Source organism: Leiobunum rupestre, chromosome 1 (genome assembly GCF_980474605.1).
Source record: "Leiobunum rupestre chromosome 1, qqLeiRupe1.1.hap1, whole genome shotgun sequence".
Classification (NCBI taxonomy): Eukaryota; Metazoa; Arthropoda; class Arachnida; order Opiliones; family Sclerosomatidae; genus Leiobunum; species Leiobunum rupestre.
In genome coordinates, this window is record NC_143384.1 from 34,366,646 (window position 1) to 34,393,263 (window position 26,618).

Consider the following 26,618-nt stretch of genomic DNA (forward strand, 5'->3'; position numbering starts at 1 on the left):
AGTGGCAGCCGGTTCAGTCGAATCTTTATCCCAGGTCGCGGCATGGGTTTTTACCTTTCGCTGGTACGCAATTGAACCTTTCGCTGGTACGGCATTGAACTCCTTTACGGTCCCTTCTTGAACCATAGCAGGCTAGCTTTTGAACCCATATTTATTGGTTGTAAATTTAACCATTTGAAAAGGTTCCCTATTTCACCATTTGAAAAGGTTCCATATTTCACCATTTGAAAAGGTTACATATTGCACCATTTGAAAAGGTTCTCTATTTCACCATTTGAAAAGGTTACATATTGCACCATTTGAAATGGTTCCATATTGCACCATTTGAAAAGGTTGTATGTTGCACCATTTGAAAAGATTCAATATTGCACCATTTGAAAAGCTTCCATATTGCACCATTTGAAAAGCTTCCATATTGCACCATTTGAAAAGGTTCCATATTGCACCATTTGAAAAGGTTCTATATTGCACCATTTGAAAAGTTCAATATTGCACAATTTGAAACGGTTCAAAGTAGAACCATTTGTTATGGTTCATATTAGAACCAAATAAGGTCTTTAATGGGATGCATAAGTTTGAATATCAAATGAGTTTATTTTAAACCTTTCTCATTAACAGTGTAGCGGTGCAAAGAAGATACGGTCTTTGAAATATATTTGCCTCGGCATTTCGGTCTACCATGCCTTTACTCAAAAAATGAGCCACATTCCTTAGTCAAAAAGTTTTAAATACCGGAGCTAAAATTGCTTCCGATGTCTCGAGTGGTGTGTCCATTAAAGACGCGTTAAAATTTCGGGGAAAAGAAGCGGCGAAAGAAACATTAAGAAGAGCCGCCAAAGCAGTGACTTAGCTGACTGGAAATGGTTGTAAAGGGAAACGTTAAACGTCTCCCATCATCAGTTTGGTTCGAACGGGGAAGAAGAAAATACATTATCTGCTAGAGTCTGATATATTCTTGAAGTCATCCCAACATCGAACATAAATGAAAACCAAGCAATTATCTTCTTTATACCGAAAACTCACATTGATCTGAAAAACACCCTACTTCAAGTTCAAGTGAAAATTTGGAAACTAGATGGGACTTTACCAAAACCCAATATTCATGACGCTATTTCTAAAACAACAACGCCTGTGGACAAAATATGCTTAAGAAAAGTTATTTTTAACCAGTCTCTTTATCAAGTATCATAAGGTGACCCATCAGTTACGTCATGTCCTCAACAGTACCCTTACAAGAGCATGTTTCAAACTCTTAACATTCGGTTGTCCAACCAAGGAAAGCTTCTTCACTGCGTCTCTAATATATAAAGACAAAGCTGGGAAATTTGACAAAAAGTTAGATTGACGCCAGAGATTAGGATATTCCACGCTTAATCTTTGGAGCTGGCCACATTTAAATATCCCATCACCCGTTAACGGAATGTAATTCTTTTTCAATATCACAAAGGAACAAAATATGCGTCAAAGACAACTTATATAATACATTAAAATAACTCAAAGAGACACGATACTTCATGACTATTTTTTTCCTTTTATTAAAAGAAACTTAAATTATTTTTGAAAATAAATAATAAAAGGAAAAAATTATGAAGTATCATATGTCTTTGAGTTATATTTAATGTTATACTAATCCATGACTTTTAAAACTATGAAAGTGAAAGATTATATAATACATGTAGTCAACTACCGAGTAATGTGGTTATCGGTTTTGTTCAACAGAAGGCTTATTTGGGAGAATTCAAAATGTCACCTCTTAAAAAATGTTTTGCTAAGTCAAATCGCCCTATACCTAGACGGTAGTAGCGTTCCAGCAAAACCGTTAAATTCTTATTTCAAAGAGATGCTATTTATGCGATCCTACACTAACCCCTTTCTTCAAACCAGTCAATGGAATATCGGCGAAGGATATCAGAGGTACCCTAGCAAGGTCCGGGAAAGTGACTAGCTTTTCGAGACCGAGCTAGTATTATCCCGAAGCAACAAAGGGCTGATTTCAGCCCCTTGTATCTAATAAACCACAGTAATCAGACAACCAAAATACCATTGGAAAGATACGACAAACATACAATAAAACCAATTGGAATGTGCTAGGAAAAAACATGAGTTTAAAATTTTGGCTATTTTTGGAAATGAAAGTGCCGTACATTTTTACACGGGTTTTGACAGCAAGTAGAGATTCTCGGCATTTTACGAGTTTGCCTTTGAAGGTTATGAAGATGCTTGGATAAGAGTAACTAAGTTGAACAAGTCAAGAAAAACTGATAAAAAAACAAAAACCGCTGATTACTCCAGTGAACCAACTATTTCTAGTTTTAAGCAGACTAAGAGTTGGTCTTTTGGAAGCGAACATTGCATACCGAACTGGAGTTTCAGAGGCTACAATAAGCATTATTTGGTTTTTCTGGGTAGATTTTCTCTTCAATCGGGTTATTCAACTTCCTATTTGGCCCAGTCGAAATACAGTTGACAAACAAATGCCCCCTTCTTTCAAAAATGTTTATCCAACAACCAGAATAGTTTTAGATTATTATGAGATTTGTATTGAAACTACATCAGATTTCAAAGTGCAGAGCCAAACTTTCTCAATATACAAGTCTCATAATACAACGAAGGGCCGTATAGGTATTGCACCCAATGGTTGAATTTCTTTAGTTTCTGATTTGGCATCTGAAAGGCTTTCGGATATAGTAATCACAGTACAAAGTGGTGTGATTAGTATGCTTGAAAAAGTGGATTCCGTAATGGCGAATCGTCGGTTTTTAATTAAAGAAGAGTTATATGAGAGGGGAATAATTTTAAATATTCCCCCATTTCTGCATGGAAAAAACAATTAAGTGTAGAAGAAGAAAACATGACTAGAGAAATTGCAAGAGTAAGAATACACGTAGAGCGTGCAATATGATAAATCAAAACTTTTCGGATTATAAAATATACATTCCCTAACTCTATGAGTGATAAAATGAATAAAATATGGACAATTTGTTGTTATTTGTGCAATTTCTCACGTGATAACTTCCTAGATAGATAATTATTAAATATTAAAATCAAACAAATTTTTTAAATTTGATCTTCTTCTTGCAGACCGCTCTAGAGCAAAAACTACTTATCCGATTTGCATAAAAATTGGTGACCACCTTTTTTTTAATCATAAAAATAGAACTTGCAAATCATTAAATGTCAAGTAGCGTGATATGCGGTCTTTTCTTTACCAACAGTTATGAACAGGCCCAAATAGAACTAGTCCATTTTTCTAATTTCGGACCTTGGCCATGGTTTGATTTCACTACGTTCATGGGCTTTGACATTAGGACGTAGTGTTGGGCAGATGACCTTGCGAATTTTAACCTTAAGTTTTTGGCCAGATTATATTGACCGTGAAGAATTCACCAATAGCAATGACCTTTTCGTATTCGACTGAACCCCGACCTTAACGGTAGTTCGACTGAGGTTTCAACCCGGAAAAGAGCGGGAGCGTTCGTGTCGAATAAAATATTTGGAGCATCATTGCTGTCTAAAATTAGCGTGATTTACTATTCCAAATACAAATCTTTGGTTGAAATCGACCAGATGAGTGCAGTTTTATTCGATCAAGAACGACTCGAACACAAAATATCTGTTCAGAGGAGTATATTTTGCTTTTAAATTGTGTTGGAGGATAAAATTGTTTATTATATTGGAAAGATTTTCTGAAAACCAAAATGTAAACGACTGTATGATTTCCGAATTTACGTATAAAAAATACTCAATAAATTGGTCAAAAAAATTATTTTGCTTTATTACGATAATGCTCATGGGCGAGTGTCGAAAATATTACGTTTGTCATCGCAAGGGTTAAGACACAATTTGTTCTGACGCACATTTGCCACAATATGTTTATTAGAGATAAGGGAGGCGATCTACCGATAGGGGCCCCCCGCGGGCGGGGGAAACGGGGGGTGAAACAGGGCCCCTGTGGGGGTAAGCATTCCCCCCTTTCCCCCCATTTTGTGAGCATATTCGGCAGGTCAAAAGGTTAGCTGATTTAAGAGGTCAATAGGTTAGATGATTTACGATGTTATACCACCTCATAAAACCAAGGTGGTAACCCCCCATTTTAGGTCAATAGGTTAGATGATGTCGCTATTCGGCAGGTGGTGTGGACTGACACGATGTTATGCAAACAGCTATAAACCGTTAAATAGGTCCGTCAAAATCGATCCGTCATAGTGAATGTCGGGCACCTGTCTTTCGAGTTGGTAATAAATAGGGTTTCCGCCGACCAACACTTTCAAACACTTTCGGCCCCTAAGGGTTGTAAAAGGGTACCGTAAAATAGCGGGCGGTTAGAGTTACGATTACGTCGCCGCCGGGTCCCTCGGGGCTGGTTGTGGGTATTTTTCGGATGGCGGGATATCTCGACCCTCCAAAGCGGCGGGTGACGGACAGTTGGGATAAAATTTGTCGTGTTCCGCTATGGGTACGTCGCCGGTTTCCCAACTGCCTAACTGTCCGTGGCAGAGGTAGCATTCGACTATGCCGTCCAAGTCTACAGCGAAAAGTCCGGCGTGGGCCAAGTCCTCTTTGTTCACGTGTACGTTGTCCCATTGCTTGAACGTTTCTAGCCTACCGGTTACGGTGTTGAGATCCTCGTGACTAGCCATCCTGATTCTCTTTGAGCTACGGAATAATATTTCTGGGTCTAAACCCCCAAAATGACGTAATCTATAAAAATTACGTAATTTAAAAATGACTCACTAAAGATGACGTAATATACACCATGAAACGTAAAGATTACGTAGATGCGTTGCGGTTTTCATAAGCCAGCCTCTATGGGAAAGAGGAAGATGTCGCCGCTTAGGGTACCAAATAAATGCTGGATATGCGCTGAAATATACCGGTCCGTGAGAGGTTTCAAACAACATTTAATGACTCATTTATCGTGTAATACAATGAAAGAAGATTCGGATCTGGCGTGTGATTGTGATGCGAGTGAATCTCTCCATTACACGGCGTCCGAGGAAATGTCAGATGATAAAATTATCGATTATCTTAACGAACTTATTGTGACATGTAAAAAGCGCGGTGCCCCAATGGAATAAACCGAACCAACTACATCTAACCTGCCAGCCGAATTAAAAATGCCGACTGAAAAGGAAATGGATGCTCTGATTTATTTTCAAGAATATTGTAAAACTAATCAAATTCATAATATTAAAACCGTTGTAAAGAAAATGTGAATAAACGTTTTTATATTGAATACATTGTTATTTTTAAAGGTGACCGTATTAAGTAATTTTGACATTGGTAAATTGACACTTCGTATTTTTAAAATTCTAAAATACGTTTATAATATTTTTCCAACGTGGGCGAATGAATGGACACAATGAACTATTAATTACGTAATCTAAAAAAATGACGCGAGCAATGAGAAATAACGAGTCGGATTTATAAGATAATAAAAATATTTATTTTTACACAAAAAAAATTTATAAGATGATATATTACAAAAATTATTTTTCTTTTACGAGTCAAAAAAAATTAAAATGGACATCGTATTTGACTGTCTATTTCAGCGCGGTTCTGGGTAATCCAGTCGGCGAAAAGTAGACTTCGTTCCAAAGAACACGGTTGTCGGGTGTTTAGAGTTTGAAGTCGGAATAGACATTTCACTGGCAGCTCGGGGACAGTCAAAAGTTTCCAAATCGTATATGGCGGTCTCAGTATAATCGGCTAAAAATTTACACTTTACGTCTCCTTTTGTAAAAATCATATCCGCACTCGATACAGCTGATATAAGGCAGGCGGGTAGTTTATAATAGGGGAGATACCCCGCGGTCCAGCAAATACCGTGAAGGTTCCTAGACACCCAGCCGTTTTGTCTTTTAATGGCGTTCGGAAGTTGTTGTCGCTACCGTTGATATAGCTAGCTCCTTCACGACAATGTCGGGGCCTCTCCGCCGGAGCGCGAGGCGGATTTTCCTAATAGAAAGTCAAATTCGACAACGGCCATTCTCGCCATGCCACCGACACGATACTGAGGGTTTAGTTAGGAATAAAACGGGGTATAGTCGCGCGACGGGAATTTATACTCCGTTTATGATGACGTAACAGGTTGTTAAATTTTCTCGTTGCCATTATATCATTTTTGACGTCTCTTCGTGAAAAACCCTTAAAGAAGCTTTGGTGACTTCTACGTTTTGATCGGTGACGTATATAAATCACGCAATAATGTCCGCAAATGACGCTCGTTGTCGATTGAAGTCGCCGCTTGTTGGGCGTGATTTTTCTCGAATTTTGTTTTAAAAAAGTTAAATGGCTGCAAAAATGGACCGTAGCGCCAACGAGTCAAAATACCAAGCCCGTTTTAATTTATCAAGGTAAATCGCGACCCAATGGCTGCCCGGTTCATCGTGGGGGTCCAGATTTACAACCAGTGACGCTGGAAAACTATTAATCTCATCGGGTAGACAGTCCGAGGCGAATACGCCCATAAAATTGCGCGTATGTCTCAAAAGGTCTAAAATCTCGCATAATTACACGTTTTCAATAGAAACGTTACGATCTTTGTCTACGCTAAAGCTGGCTTGAAATTCGGCGAAAACTACGCAGCCTAACGTTTGCGGGACTGGTGTAGCGAACGAAAGCTCCAAACGCATCTGCCCCTGTCTGGAGGGGTTCCAATAATGACTCTCATCCGCGCTATGGTCGTTTGAAATGTCGAAGACGTAAAAAGCGTACCCCTGGGCATAATATGATAGGCTTGAATATATTGGCCAGCGTCGTAGTTTGGCGTAATAGGTTTCGAATCCACACCATCAGAATCCACATAAAGAGCTAAACTCGATAAATCTTGATGTTCGAAAGCGTACGGGTTTTTTGCCAAGGTTCCATTGTAGGCTTCGTGATCCACCAGCCCGACAATCAAGCGAAACGGGAGGGTACCCAAATATACGTTGGGAATAGCTGTGTTTCGGATATTCGAGTTGATGGTGAATATTTTAGTTTCGGTACGTGTAAAAGCGTACTTTGCTGCTGCTCGTGACAAGGTGTTTTCGTGAGCGATAAGTATTTTGGGTGCAATTTGGACTCGACGTACCAACAAGCTCGCATCCGTAATGATAATTTTATAGTCAACCCCGGGCTTTGGCGTACCCATTAACGCAAAACTCGCTTTACTTCGCGATAGTTTAATACGTAAATCTACTCCATTAATTAAATATTTTTCGACATTGAGCGCGTCAAGAAACAGCGGACCAATTTAATCTATTTCTTTCGACTGATCCGTGAATCCTTTCCGTTGTTTAAAACCCTCGTTGGCCGTGACCGAATTCATTTCGCCGGGGGTATCTTTGTACCACAGCGCGCCTGTTAAATGGGACGCTTTGGCACCCTTGCCAAAATTTAACAACGTTTCAATGTACGCCCGATAAGCGTACGAACAAGCTGACGGAGACAGTAAGGTTCCGTTAAGGTAAACTTCCGCGTGATTAAATAGCGTGTGCAATAAATTATTACACCCCCCAACAACGTCAGACGCGGATAAACCTTTATCAGCGTCATCGGCGACGATTTTAGCTTTAACAAGTAGGTACGTAAGCGGTAAATCAATGTACTCGTGCCCGCTTCCAGGAATATTAAACTCTACGGTATCGCCCCTCAGCGACGAGATGGGTTTGAAGGTGGTCCATTTTCCTCCCTCAATTGACGTTTGGATGGGCGCGGTTTGAAAAATATCAAGTTCACTTTTCAACGCTTCGCAATGACCCATGATTTTAGGAGAAAATATCAACGACCTTTCTAGCTCGTTTCCTGTCTACTAATGATTTTTTTCCACCGCGTTTTGGTCTTTTCTTAATTGTTTTATTTTTAGTTTTGCGTTTACGTTTCCCAGTCCCGTATTGTTGTTTGAGATCCTCGTACTTTTCTGTGAGCCGCCGTTTGGTGGCTTCTCGGATAGTTGAACCCGTCGACACATCAGCCAAAACTTGTTTACCCGTGGAGATGGCTTGTCCCCCCCCCCAAAATTTCGCCCCCCCGTAAAAGAAAAGGTTTCGCTAGCTTGTACAAGCCTGAGAAGAAACTTCCAAACCCGCTACCGAATTGTCCGTGCCCCCGCTGATAAGGCGATCCTACGTATACTTGGGGGATAGCGCCACCCGCCTGAGTGGCGTAATATTGGGCGTAGGGGCACGCTGCGCAGCGTCTTTTTTCAAGAACGTGTCTTAAGGGCATCTTGGACGCAAATGAAGTTTTACTGTTAGATTGCCTAACTCAAAAGGAGCTGGTTTCCCATAAACATCGCGTAGATCTATTTCAATAGTATCAAAGTATTTCTTCTCAATGGGTACGTAATGCGGCGAAATGTACGTTTTCTCGATATGAGTACCAAATCGGGCTGATTCGTCAACAGCTATTATTCTTAACAATTTGACGAGCGACGAACCCACCACTTGATCAGCGACGATATCGGAATAAACGAAAATTTGGGGCGGAATGTGGAAATTTAAGCGAGCCGGTTTCTCGCTTCTACCCGCGATAGTTTTAGTTCTTTCAAATCCTAGCGTGTTGCTCAGTCCGTCACTCATAAATACGCCATAGGGGGTAATATTTTTTCCAACCAGCGCCACGTGTCCGTTCAGCGGATCGTGGGTAAGACACACATTAGCGGCGGTGCATAGCGCGGTGTCGTTTACTACTTTAAGTAAATGGTCTATACTCAAGTAAGGCCCGGAGGGATTTCTCGCATCGTCCCGACCATTTTAGGGTCAGTCTGTCCCCCATGCTGGGCGGGATTAACGCGGAAATACACTTAATTGTCATAGGGCAACACGTTGTAAAACGAAAAGGGATACAATATTTCCACCAACGCAACTTCCCACCCCCCCCCTTTAATTCGATGGGCTCGGGTAATTTTATAGTGAAACAGGCTACCGTATTATTCGGAAATATCTCGAGATTTGAATTACTGGGTATCGTTAGGTAAAAGGCTTCGGACATCTTTAGCAGAAGCACAAGAATTGAATGTAGCCGGATACCCTAACCAGGAAACGATATATTCGACTTTACCCTTTGAACGTCGCTTCTTTAATACTTTGTCAATTGTATATTCTTCCGGTTTTATAACTCGTTGGATTTCTTTGAAATAAAAATATCCCGTGATGGATTCGTCAGCCAAATCAACGAGCTTAAATTGAAGAGGTCTTTTAGTATTCTTGAAAACAACTTTAAATATTTCGGCGCTCCAATTTTGATCGCTGTATCCTTTTAAAAACGGTCTGGCAGTTCGGGTAATCCTTACGTAATCGCCGACTTTGATACGGCAATTTCGGGGGTTGAGGGCGGCTGGCTGAGACTGCCCTGGTTTGTAAATATTTCTATAAACTTGAAGAATATTTTTGTCGTTTACCTCGACTGGAGCCATTTTAATTGTCGTATGATAACTGTGGTTAAACGAATGAATTAAATTGGGCAGCTCGTCGAGATAGCGTCGCGTGTTTTTATGAGTAAAAAAACGATACATGCGCTGTTTCAGGGTCCTATTAAAACGCTCTACCATCGCGGCTTTAACGTCGCTATTTTCGGAATGGTAATGTCTAACGCCCTCCTCTTTTAGGAGTTTTAAAACAGTCGAATTAACGTACTCCAACCCACGGTCGAACTGTATAGCGCGGGGCTTGCCCCGCTCTTTAAAAATTTTTTTCAGGGCACGGGCAACCTCCGCGCCGGTCTTACGTTTTAGGGGGACGGCAAACGCCACTCTCGAAAAGCAATCTATACAAGTAAGAATAATTGTGTATCCGGAATTGTCGCTCGCTAAAGAGCGCATATCCGTCAAATCAGTCTGATAGAGGTCTAGTCTTTTTCCTACACGAATCTTTCGTCGTTGGAATTTTCGAATGACTGGTCTATGTAACGTATAGGCGTCGTGAGTTTGCAAAAACGTTTCAACATTCTCCGTAGATATTCCGAGCTCTTTGACAGAGGCGTATAATTTTTCAACACCCCCGTAGCTAGCTGGATTAAGAGAATCGAAATATATTTTTTCGAGTCTAGTCGTTACGTTTATCGGTTACTCTCCCATTTCAAAATTTTGGCACTAGGCGTTTTTTTTACGTAAACGGTTCTTAATAGTAGGAGACCAAAGTTTCGGTGACTGTCGAGGTGTCGCGAAAGAATTAGGCCCGACCGCTGACGACAAAGTTTTCTTTCGTTTGGAGGTTGCGAGTGAAAGATGGGGCCCAGGGGGGGCGGAAGCTGTTACGAACGAAGTAGACGGTAATGGGGTGGTGCTGGGGAAGGCTTGAGGGGTGATTTTTCGTAGTTTACCAACCAGGTTATTAAATTTTGGCCAACTCTGTGGTCTCGGCGCGTGGGGACTTATTAGATAATATACTAAATCAACAATATCAGAATCAGTTTGTATTTCCCCGTCTAATAAAATCTGCCCCTGGCTATCCCACCGCAGTCTACCGCTGTCCGAAATCAAATGATTAAATATAGCTCGGGCGCTCGCCCTATAGCCCAGCGGGAACAGATTGACTAATGTTTCGAAACTGGGCGTATCGTTATTTTCAATCGGTTTATTTCGAGCGTGCTTTTTCAGTAGCATCTCTTCGTATATCTTCCACTTGGTTCGGTCATCGATCGCTTCGCTTTTTAAATTATCCGCCATTTCCGTGTCAATATCCGGTTTGAGTTGTTGATGGGGTGTCGTAATCGGCGCTAAAGTTATCTTTTTCGAGTATCTTAACATTTTTTATGTTCAACCTGTTAGGGCTCCCACGAGCGACGAAACAATAGGCAGAAGAAACGAGAAAAATCCGGCACCTTTTTGATTTAATAATATTCGTTTTTTAGTTTGCCAGCCCAATTTTTTCTGGGCAATTTTCCGTAACGTTTTACGGTGTATTTTTAATCGTAGTTTTTTCCGCGTGGTTAGACGTATATTCCCTATAAGCGTATTATACACGCAATCGGATATCGCTTCGATCAACTCTTTATTGGCGTTAATTAAAACAAAGTTTTAATTATCAGGGGCCATTTGACGCGCTAAGCAATTAATCTGTGTTTTGTCCCGTACATATTTCGTTAAAAGTATGTAGTGCGCATTGAGGGAAATTTCGCGACACCCGCGACCCTGATGAAATAAATTTTGACTTATGTAGATAAAGCTAACATTACGATGATGGGAGACTTTGGTGAACAATTGGGCAACTTCTCCCTTTTGACCCGCTCCCATTAAATCGTCTAAAACGGCCAGTATACGTTTCGAGCCGTCAAATAAGTCAGGATCGGGTAAACCCTTATGAAATATAACGTTATATTTTTTAAGTTTATCGTATCCTGGCTGATCCTCGCCGTAAAACCAGTGGATTTCTTCAATTTGAGGTTCAAACATTTGTTTTAAATGTTTAATCAGTTTTTCTACGAAATATGTCTTAACACTTTGGCTAGGCCCGCAAAGTATGATGTTACAACTGTGATAAAAAGGGTACATTATCACCGCGTAGCTGAAACCAGAATGAAATAAAATGGACATTTGTTTTATATATATAATATTTTTATTTTTGACAATAACAAAAAAGGTTTTCCCGTGACACACCCCTTCCCACGTGGATAGCGGCCGGCGCGCTAGAGACACACCCACCCTCGTGACCCAGACGCGCGCGCGGATAGCGGATCGAGAGACCCTATTCCACTTTTAGCGAGCTTCAAGCTTATTTTAAACAAACGTTCCAAAACCTGACGCCAAAAAGCAGTTTTACTACGCAAAGCCTTTTCAAGTTGCGCGTCGATTTCTAAAGTTATGTTTCTATACCAGTGCTCTTTTAAAAAGCAAGAGTCAATGTGACTAGAAGAATTTTCATGTCTTTTAATGGCTTTTGAAAGACCTTGCTAATCACGCAAAGCGTTACACCACGAAATATCCTTATTTTTAGCGAAAAGCCAGCAAGGCTCACAATATGCAGCATCGAGTTTTGGAGAATAACATAACCAAGAGGTTTCAAATTGAGAACCGGATTTAGGGGTCTTTCGGTAATATGACGATGAAAATGACCTACCTTTACTATCTCTAGGAAATGGGCCTTCTGGTCTGCAGGGTCCGTGATCAATGATAACTCTTTTAAGTCGTGTGCCAATTATGATGCCGATGTAATGTCCCAAATCCGTTGGATATTTTTCTTTGGAGAGAAAAGTAATATCATTTGATTGATTTCCTGCAGTATTACTCGTTTCAGTGGTGTCTGCGCCTTTTTTAAATTTATTTCGTGTCCTGATGTTTCGTCATGGGTAATTTTGCATAAATTAAGATCGGTAGCTGTACCTCTGTCTTTATCATCAGGCTTGGGATCGACTGACCTTGTGAAAAAGTCCGTTAACTTGGCAATTTTATTCAATTCTTTTTGCAATTTTTCATCTCTCTCTTGGCGAAGTTTTCGCTTTTATGTTTATTCAGTGATGTCGAGCTATCAGTACCTTCAAATTCTGTGTGAAAATGTTTCTCCTCCATATTTACTGTTAATAAAACTTATGACTTTTTATAGATTCTTGTTTGTCAAAGATTAAAAGAATAATGAAATTTGCAACGAGCGCAAGCAGACGATGTTGAGTGAGGTCACTGCCTGACTTTGCCACGGCGGAATTCAATGCTCGAACTCGATACGTAGTTACTCTACAAAGAAGATAAATCACCAACGACTAAAAACGCGAAGACTTTCGTCCGGCTCCAGCGTAATAAAATTTGTTTGAACTTTAGGATAGAAGTCATAGCCGAGACAAAGAAGCTTAATACATAACTAAATTATTACTTCTGGATATTTTTAAGAAGCAAGAGCTACTCAGTGAATTCAGTGATTGAAAATTAGTATTTTTCAAAAGTATGGTCCAAATTTTGAATGGGCCCCCTAGGACCGTGGGCCCGCCCGCATTGCGGGCTCTGCTCCCCCGTAGCTACGCCACTGCAGTGACCCTGGCAAGCCCTTCCGCTATATTATCAGATATTTCAGCTTCCAATTCAATTCCCGTCATATTGAAGTTCGGGAACTGTTTTTCATTCTGACCCAAAATTTCGCAATTAGGGTCGTCAAATTCAATATACCCTACAATTGGGAAATTTCCCTCCTCCTCCCCGTAACCGCTTTGGTTAAGTAGTTCGTTGAAATATTCGTCCACCATTTCGGCGGATTCACGCGGTTCGGGGTCTCCAGCATCATGGACCGTGACAATTTCAGGGGTGTCTATAAAAAATAAATATATTTTTTTAATTTCTTATATATTTTTGATACGCGGTACGAGAGAAAAAAAACTTACTCCTCAAATATTCCAACACAGGTTCGTCATATTCGGCACCCAACATAGCATCCCACTCGAGTTCGAGTAATTCTTTTTCCCGCTTATTATATCTAGCTTCAATAATTTCGCCTAACCGAGACGGTAATACTTGATTAAATAATCGGAGTTCGGCTACCGTTTGGCACGCTTCTGGAACGTGGGGAATAGCTTGAACAGTTTCAAAAAATTCAATGACCGTCAAAATTAGTTTAAAACTCAGACGGCTTAAAATTTCGGGTAACTTATTTGGTGCAAACTCCGGCTCTAAATTTAAAAATAAACATATTCCGTAATAAAATTGCAACAGTTGGGGCACGGGCCAGGGTCTATTTACCGCCAAATCGTCTAGAAACCAACATAAGCTTTCGCTATCCATTTTTTCTAGGCGCTAAGAAAACTACTTCCAACTTGAGAATTCTGCTGATTAGTGAAGTTTCTTTGGCCGATCGGACTCTATTTATACGTATCTTTTGAGGCTGTATAAAAATAATAACACGTCGTTAATTCGAAACTCTATTATATAAAACTCGATTGTTTCTAAAAGATGGGCCCAATGTTTTTTAAGCCTATAAATTTAAGGATGGATAGTGATCAATGGCTACTTTAATGATAGCCCCATCCCCCATAAATTTGGTGGCGGTTCATCCTTTTATCGCTGACAAAAGTTGTTTTTCAAAAAAAGAGCCGCCGAAAAATCTTTTTACTATTTTGACAAAGCTGGATGAATATACGAAAAAAAACTTTTTGACGGTGGCTTTCTTGTTCTCCGAGCGGCCAATTTTTTTTTTACGAGCCGCTGTTTTATTAGACACCAAACCCTTAGGGTGGTATCCTTTGGGCCCACGCCGCTCGAGTCTTAATTGAACGATGTGGGCCCCACCGGTCTTTTTCTTTGAAGGGAAAATGGTTTAGGGCTCTTTTTTTGTGTCAACCCTAACCTTTTTTACGATGCAAATTAAGTTTGTGTTTGACCCACGCGCGACTCCTGAATTTAACATGACGCGTCAAATCGGGTATTGTTAAAATAGTGTGATTTTTTTGCGCACCGAAATAATAATAATAATCAGCTAGGCTAATACCCAAGTCACCACCTTAGGCCTAAGTCATCATGCGACTTTTGAAGCCCTTAATTCAGGTGGCTGGGTTACAATGCGTAGGGGGGTGGTGGCAAGCCCTGCATGCCACGAGATCGAGCCAACAGCTCCCTACACTAACTATTACCGTTAACCTAGACAAGTTTTTATGGAAGGGGAAACCGAAGAACTCGGAGGAAACCCCTTAAACCAGTGGGGAGAGAACTTGCAAACTCAACGCAGAAGGAGTTGTTCCGAGTTTTCACCCAGTGCCACAAGCTGGGATCGAATCCGGCTCCTCTTGCTGCGAGGCGAAAGTGCTAACCACTCCGCCACCCCACCTTTGTAATTTTTCATTTGTAAATAATTCCTTTGTATATTTTAGTTATTTGTCAATATTTCTATTTATATATTTTAATAATTTGTATGTCATTTGGTTTTTTTTAAATATATAAAGTTTAAATCCGTTTTTTTGGTTTATTGATAAATTTAGTTTAAAGATAACTTCCGGTATGGAAGGTTCTATCCCCGCTTCTCCCGTTACTCGCCTTATCGCGAACAATCCTAAAAACGCATTACTAATCGCGTTGATTTTACTTTTAATGGGACTTGTAGAATTTCTATCTCTTTGGTTTACCAATATGGCCGTCGCTATACACATAACACCGCAAAATTTGACTAATCGCGTGAGTCAGAGTCAACCCATTACGTCATACTGATTACGTCATCAAATTATTATCTATATATAAGGCATTCACCCCCGTCATCCATCGGCAGTACACTACAAACCGTTTCTCGAGCATCATGTCTAAACGAAGCTGGGTAGATAACGTTCCAGGGCCTACTAAAATGTCTAAATTTGACCCGACTCAGCGGAAAGTTAACCCTCGGTATTCACTTTCATCCGAGCTTTTCGTTACTACGGGGTTTACGTCTGAACTCGATATATCTGTAGCTCTATGCAATAAAGTCTCACACCAGGTCTTTGAGATGTCTTCGCGCGCCTGGGATGATTTATACGGCCACTGGGAACAAATAAATGATTCCCAACGGCTGCCCTTTCGATCACCGTTCCCGCTATCTGATTCGCTAGTGACCGCCGCCATGTCTGACCAAAAAGAATTAACCTAGCAAAGTACGATATCCGAAGCGTCGGTCGTAATCAAAGCGCCTGAAACTCGAGAATTGGACAGACTCAAATATTTCATTAATTCGCACATTCAACTCCTTAAAGTGAACCAAAAACTCTTTGAATTAATGGGTTACGTTATAACCGATAATTATCGTAAAATTTACGAAATATTGTATAAAGAACCATGCGTGCCCAACAATTTATTTCTATCGGTTGAACATGAAAGGTATGATACAGTTGTACGCTATGCGTCCAATTACGTAACAGCATTTAAAATTATTGAAGATTTTAAAGAAACAGTTGTCAACCAAAATATGTTTTGCGTATTTAACTTTTACAATTTGTTCGCTATGGTATCTACAAACCATAAATATATTAAAACTAAATTGTTTTATCTTTAAGCGTTTTTTTTTCATCCGCTTAATGTACTGTAACTTTGAATGTATAAATAAAACCTTATAATTTGTATACACTCGACTCTTTTTTTTTGCCAAAACACTTTTAGCGAAGACCGCCCCCCGCTATTTTACGCTACCCTTTTACACCCCTTAGGGCCCATATATAAGCTGGAAAGTGTTTGAAAATACTGGGGGAAAGTGGGTGAAAGTGTTTGTCGGCGGAAACCCTTTGAACTATTTATTACCAACTCGAAAGACAGGTGCCCTAGGCCTGACATTCACTATGACGGATGGGTTTTGACGGACCTATTTAACGGTTTATAGCTCTTTGCATAACATCGTGTCAGTCCATACCACCTGCCGAATAGCGACAGATCATCTAACCTATTGACCTGAAATGGGGGGGTTACCACCTTGGTTTTATGAGGTGGTATAACATCGTAAATCATCTAACCTATTGACCTCGTAAATCAGCTAACCTTTTGACCTGCCGAAAATGTACGCAAAATGGGGGGAATGGGGGGAATGCTTACCCCCACAGGGGCCCATTTCACCCCCGTTTCCCCCGCCCGCGGGGGCCCCTATCGGTAGATCGCCTCCCTTATCTCTTTTATTACTGACAATCGGTTTCATGTCCGCGACCGTCAGTTTACTGGAGACAGTCGCGGTGCTGGACCCGCTTCCACTCCAAGCACTTGCACGTCATTCTATCGCCTTTGAAAGAAAAAATAAGTTGAATATTCTAAACATTGCTCGTTATTCATTCAATTGTGCACTTACAAGATTGAAATTGTTATATAAGCACTCGGCACATATGCGGCATAAGGAACGAAAACATGGGTCCGTCGTCATCTAGTTCAGCCGTTTAGCGGCATCCCACTCCATTTAAATCAATAACATCGCGTTGTAAAAGTTCCAATAAAAATATACCCCTCTCCTCTAATTTACAAAAAAAAACGTTTTCGTAGCCTCGGGTAGCCTTTTCCACGCGTGCTTACCGTTTGTTGTATGAAGTAAATCCCTGACGCAGGGTTTTTGCCCCATCACTGTAACATTTCCCTCCCTATTCGCCACTTTCATAATTCCAGGGAAATCAGTGCTTCAAATTGAAGTCTAATTTGCATATTAAAATGTTGTGTATTTCTTAATTCGTAATTTACACGGTCTTCGTACGGTATAACGTGTTCAGTAGATTGTGATAAAGCTGGGACTGTCAATCCGGATTATAACTTTTCATTTCTACAGGTGAGGAAAAAACGGACCTATCATTAATACGGAGAATGGCTGTTGCCTTCGATAAGCCTTTCAATGAGCGGATTACCGTTCGTAACTTTTCACCGCTAACTTACACGTTCACCAACAGTGATGGTTAAGCTTTGCTAGTACACCACCCAAAGAAAAGTGGGGACTGTCAATCAGGATTATTCGGCAGGTGGGAGAAGTCAACAGTCAAATATTAATACATAGAAAGGCGGCTGCCTTCTACAAGCCTATAAATTTACCATCAGTGGTGATCTAGCTTTGTATGTCCATCACCCAGCACGACCTGGTGGTGTAGCTTGGTAGTTTATTACCAGGTGGTGGCCTTCCACTGCGCTGGCTGGGACCGGCCACTCGATCTTCACCCATTGGTGGAGCCTTTGCAGTTCACCCTTCCACACCACCCTGTGTTTGCCATCCACTGCGTTGACTGGGACCGGCACGAAGACCCTACTGTCGCGTTTTTTACCTATTTTTTAAAACAGTACAATTGTTGTTATGTATCACAAATATTAAGAAACATTTTCATTTTAGATTCATAATTTTCGTTGTCTCACAATCTTAATTTTGCAATTTATCTTCAAGATAATTGCTAAGATTTTCGAATAGCGTAATTTAGATGATTTGTGTGCATATGAACTGGCTTATTTGTCTCTATTGTTACGAAGAAACAATAAAAACAAATGGCTACTGGTAGAGTGATAATAAAGGACCGCAACACGCTGATGTCCACTCGGACATTTAATTTTGATTGCTTTATATTTATTTTATACTAACCTGATTTAAAAAATTAAAATTATTGGCAAATTCAGGGAAGAATCTTTTGGAAAAAATGGTGAGGAAATCGTTGGAAAAAAGTTAATTTCAGAGGAAAAAAATACTCAAAGTAGGGTAAGTATTTAGTTAATATTATTCATCCATCATTTATCTCTTCCGTCACTTCGGAAGTTTCCTGCTACATTTAAATAATCTTGAAACTTATTTGAGCAGAATGATTGTCTAATGATGACTATCAATTACGTTAGTTAAGCCAATAGTTAAACCTCTTTTGAAACAACTAACTTGATAGCCTTTTTATTATGTAGATCAATTCGCCAATCTTTAAAATCTGAAAAGATAAAAGAACTAGTCCTCTAGATTCAAAAAACCGAGTTTTCTTACTAATGGTTTTGTAACAAAACCATTAACCACTTCCGGCATGAGACCTCCAAAAATCCGGGCTTTATCGGTTGCTGTAGTGCGCGTTCAAAGGCTGGTGAAAATGGTAACTATGGAGCTAAAGTTTTCGGAATTCCGGTTGGAAGTGGGTAAATGCTGTTGACCTCGCTCAAGGCAGTAATTTCTAATTTAGGGTACGATGTCTATATTACCTTTGATTTATGGCACAATTTCGGAGCTTAGGAGTAGAAACTAATAATGGATCGAGTTTTGTATTTGTGTATCCAAAAAACAAAAGGGAATATAAGTTCTATTTTGGCTGGATGAGATTTTATTTATTATATCTCCTTTACTGATAACTCGGTAAAAATACTAATATTCTGCTTCTCTTGCCGAAGTTGCTATTTTCTTTGTCGATAAGTTTCAAACCAATATTTTCAGAATCCTCTTTCAATAACATTGAAAATATATTTAATTAAAGGCCGGTTTAAAAAAAACAAATCCCCAGAACAACTTGGCAAGTGGTTTTAGGAATATCCTTTTTTATACGCTAAAGCTTTTAAAAAGTTATTTGCGTTAGAAATTGTTTATAATAATGGTTACCACAATTTTAAACCAGCCTTTAATTAAATATGTTGTTGGATCGCTGTCGAAGTTGCGTTATTAATAATCGCTTGATGCATTTTAGGTGTTTCCCAATTTCGACGAAAGTTTGTAAACGCGATAACTTCTCAACCGTTGGTTGTAGAGGGATAATTTTTCCACTTTCTAAATATGAATCGACCATTCTGAATTCAATTCAGTGCCGTAGAACCAATATTTAAAAAGTTGTCAAAAACGAGTTTTGACGGTACCCGCCAAAACTATTAATTTTTGGCGGACGAAAGATATTGGAAAACAAATAATAGTTGCAATTGGTTTCATCGATCTATCTATTATAGTTTTCTAGCAGAATTAAAAGGAAGGGCAAAATTTTCACCTGTCGAAGACTTTTTAAACAGAGTGTACCTCTATGTCTATGATTTTTAGAAATCTCAATTTCAGTCAAAATGTAAGATTTTATAAGATTTAAATTATCAAGCACTGATATTAAATACACTCTCAATGATACGATCATCGATTACCAAAGTAAAATGTATCGTATACTACACATGATTTGGCGTAAATGGGGTTCGACGTTGCGGAAGAATAGATATTTTTTGGGGGGGTTATGAATCACGTGTGGAAACTGGCGTTCGCACTTTTTTTATCACGATTGATTTTTGAGGTACAAAGTAAGTTTATTTTCTAAGTGGATCTTTAAAAATTTTATTAATCTGTTTTTTAATCTCTAGCAGTCTAAAGTTACTTGCCTACACTAGCATTTTGTATTATTTTTAATGTGTACAAACAAGAATTTATTTATTTATACTCATAGAGAATGATAACGTCGAGACTATCGACGGACACGTTGAGGCCCTGACCCCGCCACGCTAAGGGGGGGGGGGGAGGAAAAAATGGAGGCGGTCTTATTTTTTGCAGCAGCGTTAATCGCGTCGAAAAACGTAATTTTTAAGAACCTATGAGATTGCAGTATTATTTGATTTTATTAAAGCGAAGGAGCATACCGGGGGCCCCAACGGGGGAAATTGGAGAAACGCTAAAAATAATCTCGACATATTCATTCTCCCTGAGTTTAAATAAATACATTCTTGGTACAAATAATTAAAATATATATAAGTATTAGAAAATTTAGTTTATCCATAAATAAAATTTTGCCGAAGATTTTGCATAAAGATAAATTAGATGCAAGTAAGACCACCGTTGCGAGTTAAATCGTTATTTTTAAGGATTTCAACTCAAACGTGTGATCGGTGCAAACGTACGTAGCGTTGTAAATAAAGTTTTCAACGGTGCATCCGTGCTTTTTCTTTTCATCTTACAGATATCAAATGTGTCCTATGTTTAAAAACACAAAATAATCCACTTTATATCAACGTTTTCAGGTATAAATTATTTTTTCTTTTTGTTTTTCAGGGAGCTTTTTCGGTGGCATGGCAATATTTCCAACTCATTGGTTTAAAGAGCTGTTTGGCCATTTTATTGGGCTTTTCTGGCGCTTATGCTTTATCTGTGTTTTCCAATTACTGGTTGGTGCTTTGGACTGCAGATATTCAGTCTTCAAAAGCTGATCAAAGCAATGCCACTATGTCCAAAATTAAGAGACTCTCAATATTTGGAGCAATTAATCTGGGGCATATTAGTATGACCTTAGTATCAGGAATCTTTTTGTTGATTTCGATGTTAAACGCCGCCGTTAAATTGAATCGAAAACTACTTGAGTCAGTTCTTCGATCACCGTTAGCCTTCTTCGACACCACTCCAGTTGGACGTATCCTCAATCGCTTTACATCTGACATCCAGGAAGCCGATCAAGGAATGAACATAAATTTGCTGATGGGTATCGCCTATGTATTTCAGACAGTATCTTTATTAATAGCTGTAATGGCTGAAATTCCATTCTATGCGTTGGCCATTGTGTTTTGCCTAGTGCCTTTTATGTTTATTAAAGTAAGAACCAATTTAAATCTAATAAATACAAAAAATATGACTCGTAACCTTCACCCCATTATTAGAGTAGTTTTTGGCAATGAAGATTACAAGAAAAGTAGTTTTGGTTCAGTATCATAAGATCGACTTTCATAAGGTCGACTGAACCTGCCCATAAGGTCGACTCTCCTACCCTAACCATAAGATCGACTGTTGAGGTTCATAAGATCGACTGCTCACAAGGTCGACTTTTTGAAGTCAAATCAAAGTCACCTGATAGTTAAGCCATAGAACATAGAAGGGCTTATTAGCCTTTGACAACTGTACTAGGTAAGGCTTATATTTAATATAGTCGATCTTATGAACATGCCATAAGATCGACTGTCGATCTAATGAACCACCATGTTGTTCATAAGATCGACTGAACTTGCTCATAAGATCGAGTGCTCATAAGATCGACTGCTCATAAGGGTCGACTCTCATTTCCTTCTTAAGATACTGTAAATAGAGTAATAATTCTGCAATAGAGTTTTCTGAGATCCTACTGTTGCAAACACGAAATTTATTTGACTTGTTATTAGATAATTTTTAGTTTACATCGAAATGTGTGTATGTTTTTTTAAATTGGTAATTAACTTCTTATATAAACCAAAAGAGTGTGATTTCCAAAATTTTTAAACTTGAGTTAAATTATTCGGAAAGCATCCAAATTATATATTTGCTTTCAACCAGACGGTGACACGGCATAGGTTTCGTTTGCAATAAACAGTATATGTTTTTTTAACTAGTTTTAGCTTTGGTTTTAGTTAGATTCATTATTATTTATAATTATTTATGTTAAACCAGCATTAATAATGCCGGTTTAAATGGTTTTATTTAAATAGTTTGAGACTTATAAATAGCTGATTAGTTTGATTAATTGATAATTGATTATTAAGAAAGACTCATTGAGTACTTGACTTATTGTTCAAATATAAATGAAATGGAGGTTAAGTTATTTTACTAATTTAAACTTAAACTTTACGTAGACCTCAGACATTGTCCCAGTGACCGAAACCTATTGACATTGAACATTTAACAATGACTGAATGATGAGCGTAATGAGATGCATTTTTAGAATACCAAGGGCTTCCAATTTTGAAGAAGTCTCTACCTCCTCAAATATCAATATAAAAATAAATTGTCCCTTAATTTTTTGGCTTAATTTCAATAATTAAATAATATGCATATTTGGTTTGAAAATTATTAGACACTTTGAGAACCAAATGAACAAACTATTTGATATAGTATTAAATATTTGGATGCTATACAGTATTTGATCAAATATTATTTGACATGGTCCCTATAAAAAAAGGTATTTGCACATCCCTACTTAAAGGAAATTTGTTTATATCGATAATAGAAAATCAAATGATTGAGTAAATTGCAAAAGATAATTTATTTCATACAAGCCAAATTTAGATATAAATTAAAAAAATATGAAATATGAAGTTTATATATTTACATTCACTAGTTATGAAAACAATTTTTAAAAAGGTTTTAGGAATGAACATAATATTGAAAACGTTATAATAGTGCGAGATTTTTAAAACAAAATATTTAAAATAAAACAATTATCCATATTTAAAAATTATTTGTCTATAAAAAAAAATCCATCTAAAAAAAAAGCTCTTTTCATAATACTGAAACATGAATTGGTTGAGGCGGATTCATCTGAAATATTTGACATTAATTACAGAAAATTTCCGATATGCAAGAAAAATGCGTTAAATTCGATAACCAACCTTAGGTAAAAACAATTTGAAATTCTTCCATGATTTGACCGCAGACTGGACAACGAAGAGATAGAGGGTCTTCTCGTCACGCAGCTTGATCCGCAAGTTCCTCGGCGCATTGCTGACAACAGCAGAAATGACGGCATGGCATGGCCATGCGACTTCGTGGGACAGCCCAACAAATGATGCAGGTCAAAACTTGAAGATTGGCAGCGGCTTCTACTTGAACTTCTTGAACGGGAGCATAATTCAAAGGAGGGAGGATCGGTGCTGGAAAATATTGTCCATAATCATCTGCGGGAATTTTAAAATCTTCTTCGTCGTCGTCGTCCTGGATGTTTGCGGCTTGAGCGTCTGCGGCGAGAGCTGGTCCAGCTAGAATCTGAGCGGGAACGGGAACCGGCGCTGGAAGCACGAAGAAAATATTTGGCGCTGCGTCATCTAGAAATAATTAAAACAATATTTATTATCGGCCAAATACTGTTGGTATACAAAGTTAGTTTCCTGTATATTCTACTAGATGGCGCTATAAGCTAATATCTACTAGATGGCGCTACTGACTGATATAGTCGTAAACGTAATAAAAACTTATTACTCATTTCTTTCACAAAACGACTTTTTTATGATCAAACGATTATAATTCAATAAAATACCATTTTCTTGAGGTACGTCTGGGTCGGGAATCACAAAATGTTGCCCAGGCTCTATCCTGTGTTTGACTCTATCCATAAAATCTCCGATAGTTAAATTTCCATTACCATAACGTTCGGATAATCTCATAATTGCTCTAAAAAACAAAATAACAATTGAATTAGCGAGAAAGAAATTACTTAAAAATATAGATGAAAGCAACTAACTTGTTGTTATGGAGATATTTTTTGTTACGCCCACAACGAATGACTTCGTCCTGTTCTACCCCCAAAGGATAGTCCCTTTGTTCCCTATCTTCTACCATTCTCAGTTTGTCTAAAAAGAACTTTAATAATTATAAAAAGAGAGAAAGAAGGGTAAAAAATCGCTTCTCTACCTACCAAGGTACAGGTAAATATTTGGATGTTTGGTTGGCAGACTTCGATTAAACTGAGAGTTAAACGACTCTGCGTCGTTGTTCGTTCTTTTGGTGCGACCGTAGACAGAGACTCTCTCGGCACTAACTACGTCCAACCAATATTGCTGAATATAATCAGCTAAAGCGTTCAAACTTCCAGTTTCGACGTTTGAATACAGCGATAAATAAAAACTTTGTTTTTTAAAGACGAAAAAAGATTTAAAATATTTAAACTATATTAAATTTACTAACCTGAAACAATGAAAGTTCAGCAATTTTACCCCTTATGTGAGCAAGCCCATGGGACATGTCGTCAGCTTTAAGAAGTGGCAATATCATCATGAGTTTCATGATACCGCGAGCATCTTGACGATCCTGATATCTTTCTTCATACATTGCCAAGAGTGCTGGTCTCTTCTGCATTTTGCGGTAAATTGCCTATTTGTACCAAAACGGAAATTATCAGACGACGTTTTAATTTAGAACTAAAATAATTAATTTATTTAAATTCATGCTAAAATAAACACTGCAACGCGCCCGGAAAGCATTATGAATTCTAAAGGCTGTCGGTGATCAAAGATCGTTACTTATTAGCGAAAAATTTAAATATATAGTCTTTATCTTCGGCGGTATGTCGAATAAGAACGTAAATTCGGTAAATATTTTACAATCATCTTCAACAACTATATCGTCATAAGTTATAGCTAGAAATAAATTATTCAAATACCTGCGCAAAACTTCCTCCAGCTGCATTCATTTGGTTCTCAAAGTGTCTAATAATTTTCAAACCAAATATGCATATTATTTAATTATTGAAATTAAGCCAAAAAATTAAGGGACAATTTATTTTTATATTGATATTTGAGGAGGTAGAGACTTCTTCAAAATTGGAAGCCCTTGGTATCCTAAAAATGCATCTCATTACGGTCATCATTCAGTCATTGTTTAAATGTTCAATGTCAATAGGTTTCGGTCACTGGGACAATGTCTGAGGTCTACGTAAAGTTTAAGTTTAAATTAGTAAAATAACTTAACCTCCATTTCATTTATATTTGAACAATACGTCAAGTACTAAATGAGTCTTTCTTAATAATCAATAATCAATTAATCAAACTAATCAGCTATTTCTAAGTATTAAGTGACAATAAAGTCTAATAGAAATTGAATTTTAAATTGTTTCTTACCATACAGTGGAAGTTGTTCAAGTTGAAAGTTTAATCCAAGTTTTAATCTTGAACTTTTCTAATTAACTTAAGTCTCAAACTATTTAAATAAAACCATTTAAACCGGCATTATTAATGCGGGTTTAACATAAGTAATTTTAAATAATAATGAATCTAAATTTTGGTAATCACACTCTTTTGGTTTAAATAAAAAGTTAATTACCAATTAAAAAAAACACACATATTTCGATGAAAATTTTATCAGAAATTAACGCGTTTCAAATTTTTTTTTTAATTCTATATCAAGTTTTCGTTGCTATAGAGAATAGGTTTATTTCCTAATACTATAGAAGAAATCTTACTATAAAAGTGCTACTATACTTCAGTCGATCTTATGAACCAAATAGCATGTTCATAAGATCGACTATATTAAATATAAGCCTTACCTAGTACATTTGTAAAAGGCTAATAAGCCCTTCTATTTTCTATGGCTTAACTATCAGGTGACAATGATTTTATTTAAAAAAGTCGACCTTGTGAGTAGTCGATTTTATGAACATCAACAGTCGATCTTATGGAAGTCGATCTTATGGTTAGGGTAGGAGAGTCGACCTTATGGGCAAGTTCAGTCGATCTTATGGTGGTTCATTAGATCGACAGTCGATCTTATGGCATGCTCATAAGATCGACTATATGAAATATAAGCCTTACCTAGTACAGTTGTCAAAGGCTAATACGCCCTTCTATTTTCTAAGGCTTAACTTTCAGGTGACATTGATTTGACTTCAAAAAGTCGACCTTGTGAGCAGTCGATCTTATGAACATCAAACAGTCGATCTTATGAAAGTCGATCTTATGAGACTTTCCCGTAATTTTGAGGCATAATAGTTAATTTTTTAAACCAGTTCTTTAATTATAATGAGGTTGCTTTTACAAATATTAAGGATTCATTTTAATAATAGATGATGTAGGATGTAATAGAATGTCCACCTAATTTTGCTCAACGCTTCTTGGGAAAAGAATCGTTATTAAATCAACAACATTGTCACTTCTTAGTACTTACAAGGACAGTTAGAAGAACGTAATGACATCTGCTGACCAAAGACTGAATTTTTGTGAACTTTTTTTAAAGTTAAATGCCAAACCCAGACCATAGGACGAGCCGAGGTGTTTCTCACCGATTGAATAAAAACTCAAGGATTCAGTTAATCTTAATATAATTTAAAAATGTCCAAATGAGAACGGACAGTATTTTTAAAACACACAAACACAAACTTATGATTAACATGGGAAATCAGTGACTTAAACGGAAAACAATTATACATAAATGGAAGTATTTCTTTGGTTGACTAGACTATTTTTGGGTGGATTCCTCTAATTATTGGTAAATACGAGCAAATTAAGGTAAGTTCGAGTAAAGGTGCAAAAATTAAAGTTATATACATATAAGTTCATTGAGGTAAATTTTACTAAATTGGACTACGTTTAATAAAATTTATAATACGGCCTATAGTCTATAAAAGAAGGCCGTATAATTAAAGGCATATTATTATGTAATCAACGTATAATTGTTTTATATTGTCATTAAGCAGTTACTTATACGGGGCCATGCGTGGAGACACCTATTGCAGCGTTCTAGTTTCGTGTTGAATGTGACGGAGTTTCATCACTGGCACTTTGTCCTTGGTAATACAAATAGGCATAGTTCTCCGGGAAATACCGGGTACCCCAGCTAATGTAAGATTAATAAGAGTTAATAGAAGCGAAATAA

General features: G+C 38.0%; 2 protein-coding genes across 2 annotated transcripts in view; one reads left to right on the forward strand and one right to left on the reverse strand.

Moving 5' to 3' along the window:
• Positions 1-26,618, forward strand: part of LOC149962188 (ATP-binding cassette sub-family C member 2-like) — a 66,936-nt gene that overhangs the window by 13,406 nt on the left and 26,912 nt on the right. Inside the window, exons 4-5 of the mRNA XM_090179023.1 lie at positions 17,987-18,065; positions 20,349-20,882. Coding sequence (XP_090035149.1) covers positions 17,987-18,065; positions 20,349-20,882 — 613 coding nt within the window. The remainder of the gene's footprint in view (positions 1-17,986; positions 18,066-20,348; positions 20,883-26,618) is intronic.
• On the reverse strand, positions 22,478-24,441 carry LOC149962189 (uncharacterized). Its single transcript, XM_090155746.1, has 7 exons — positions 24,412-24,441; positions 23,937-24,122; positions 23,668-23,809; positions 23,494-23,602; positions 23,290-23,423; positions 22,646-23,077; positions 22,478-22,574 (listed from the first exon to the last, which is right to left on the reverse strand). Exons 1-6 carry the CDS (start codon positions 24,439-24,441, stop codon positions 22,722-22,724), a joined length of 957 nt encoding a protein of 318 aa, XP_090011872.1. The 3' UTR covers positions 22,478-22,574; positions 22,646-22,721.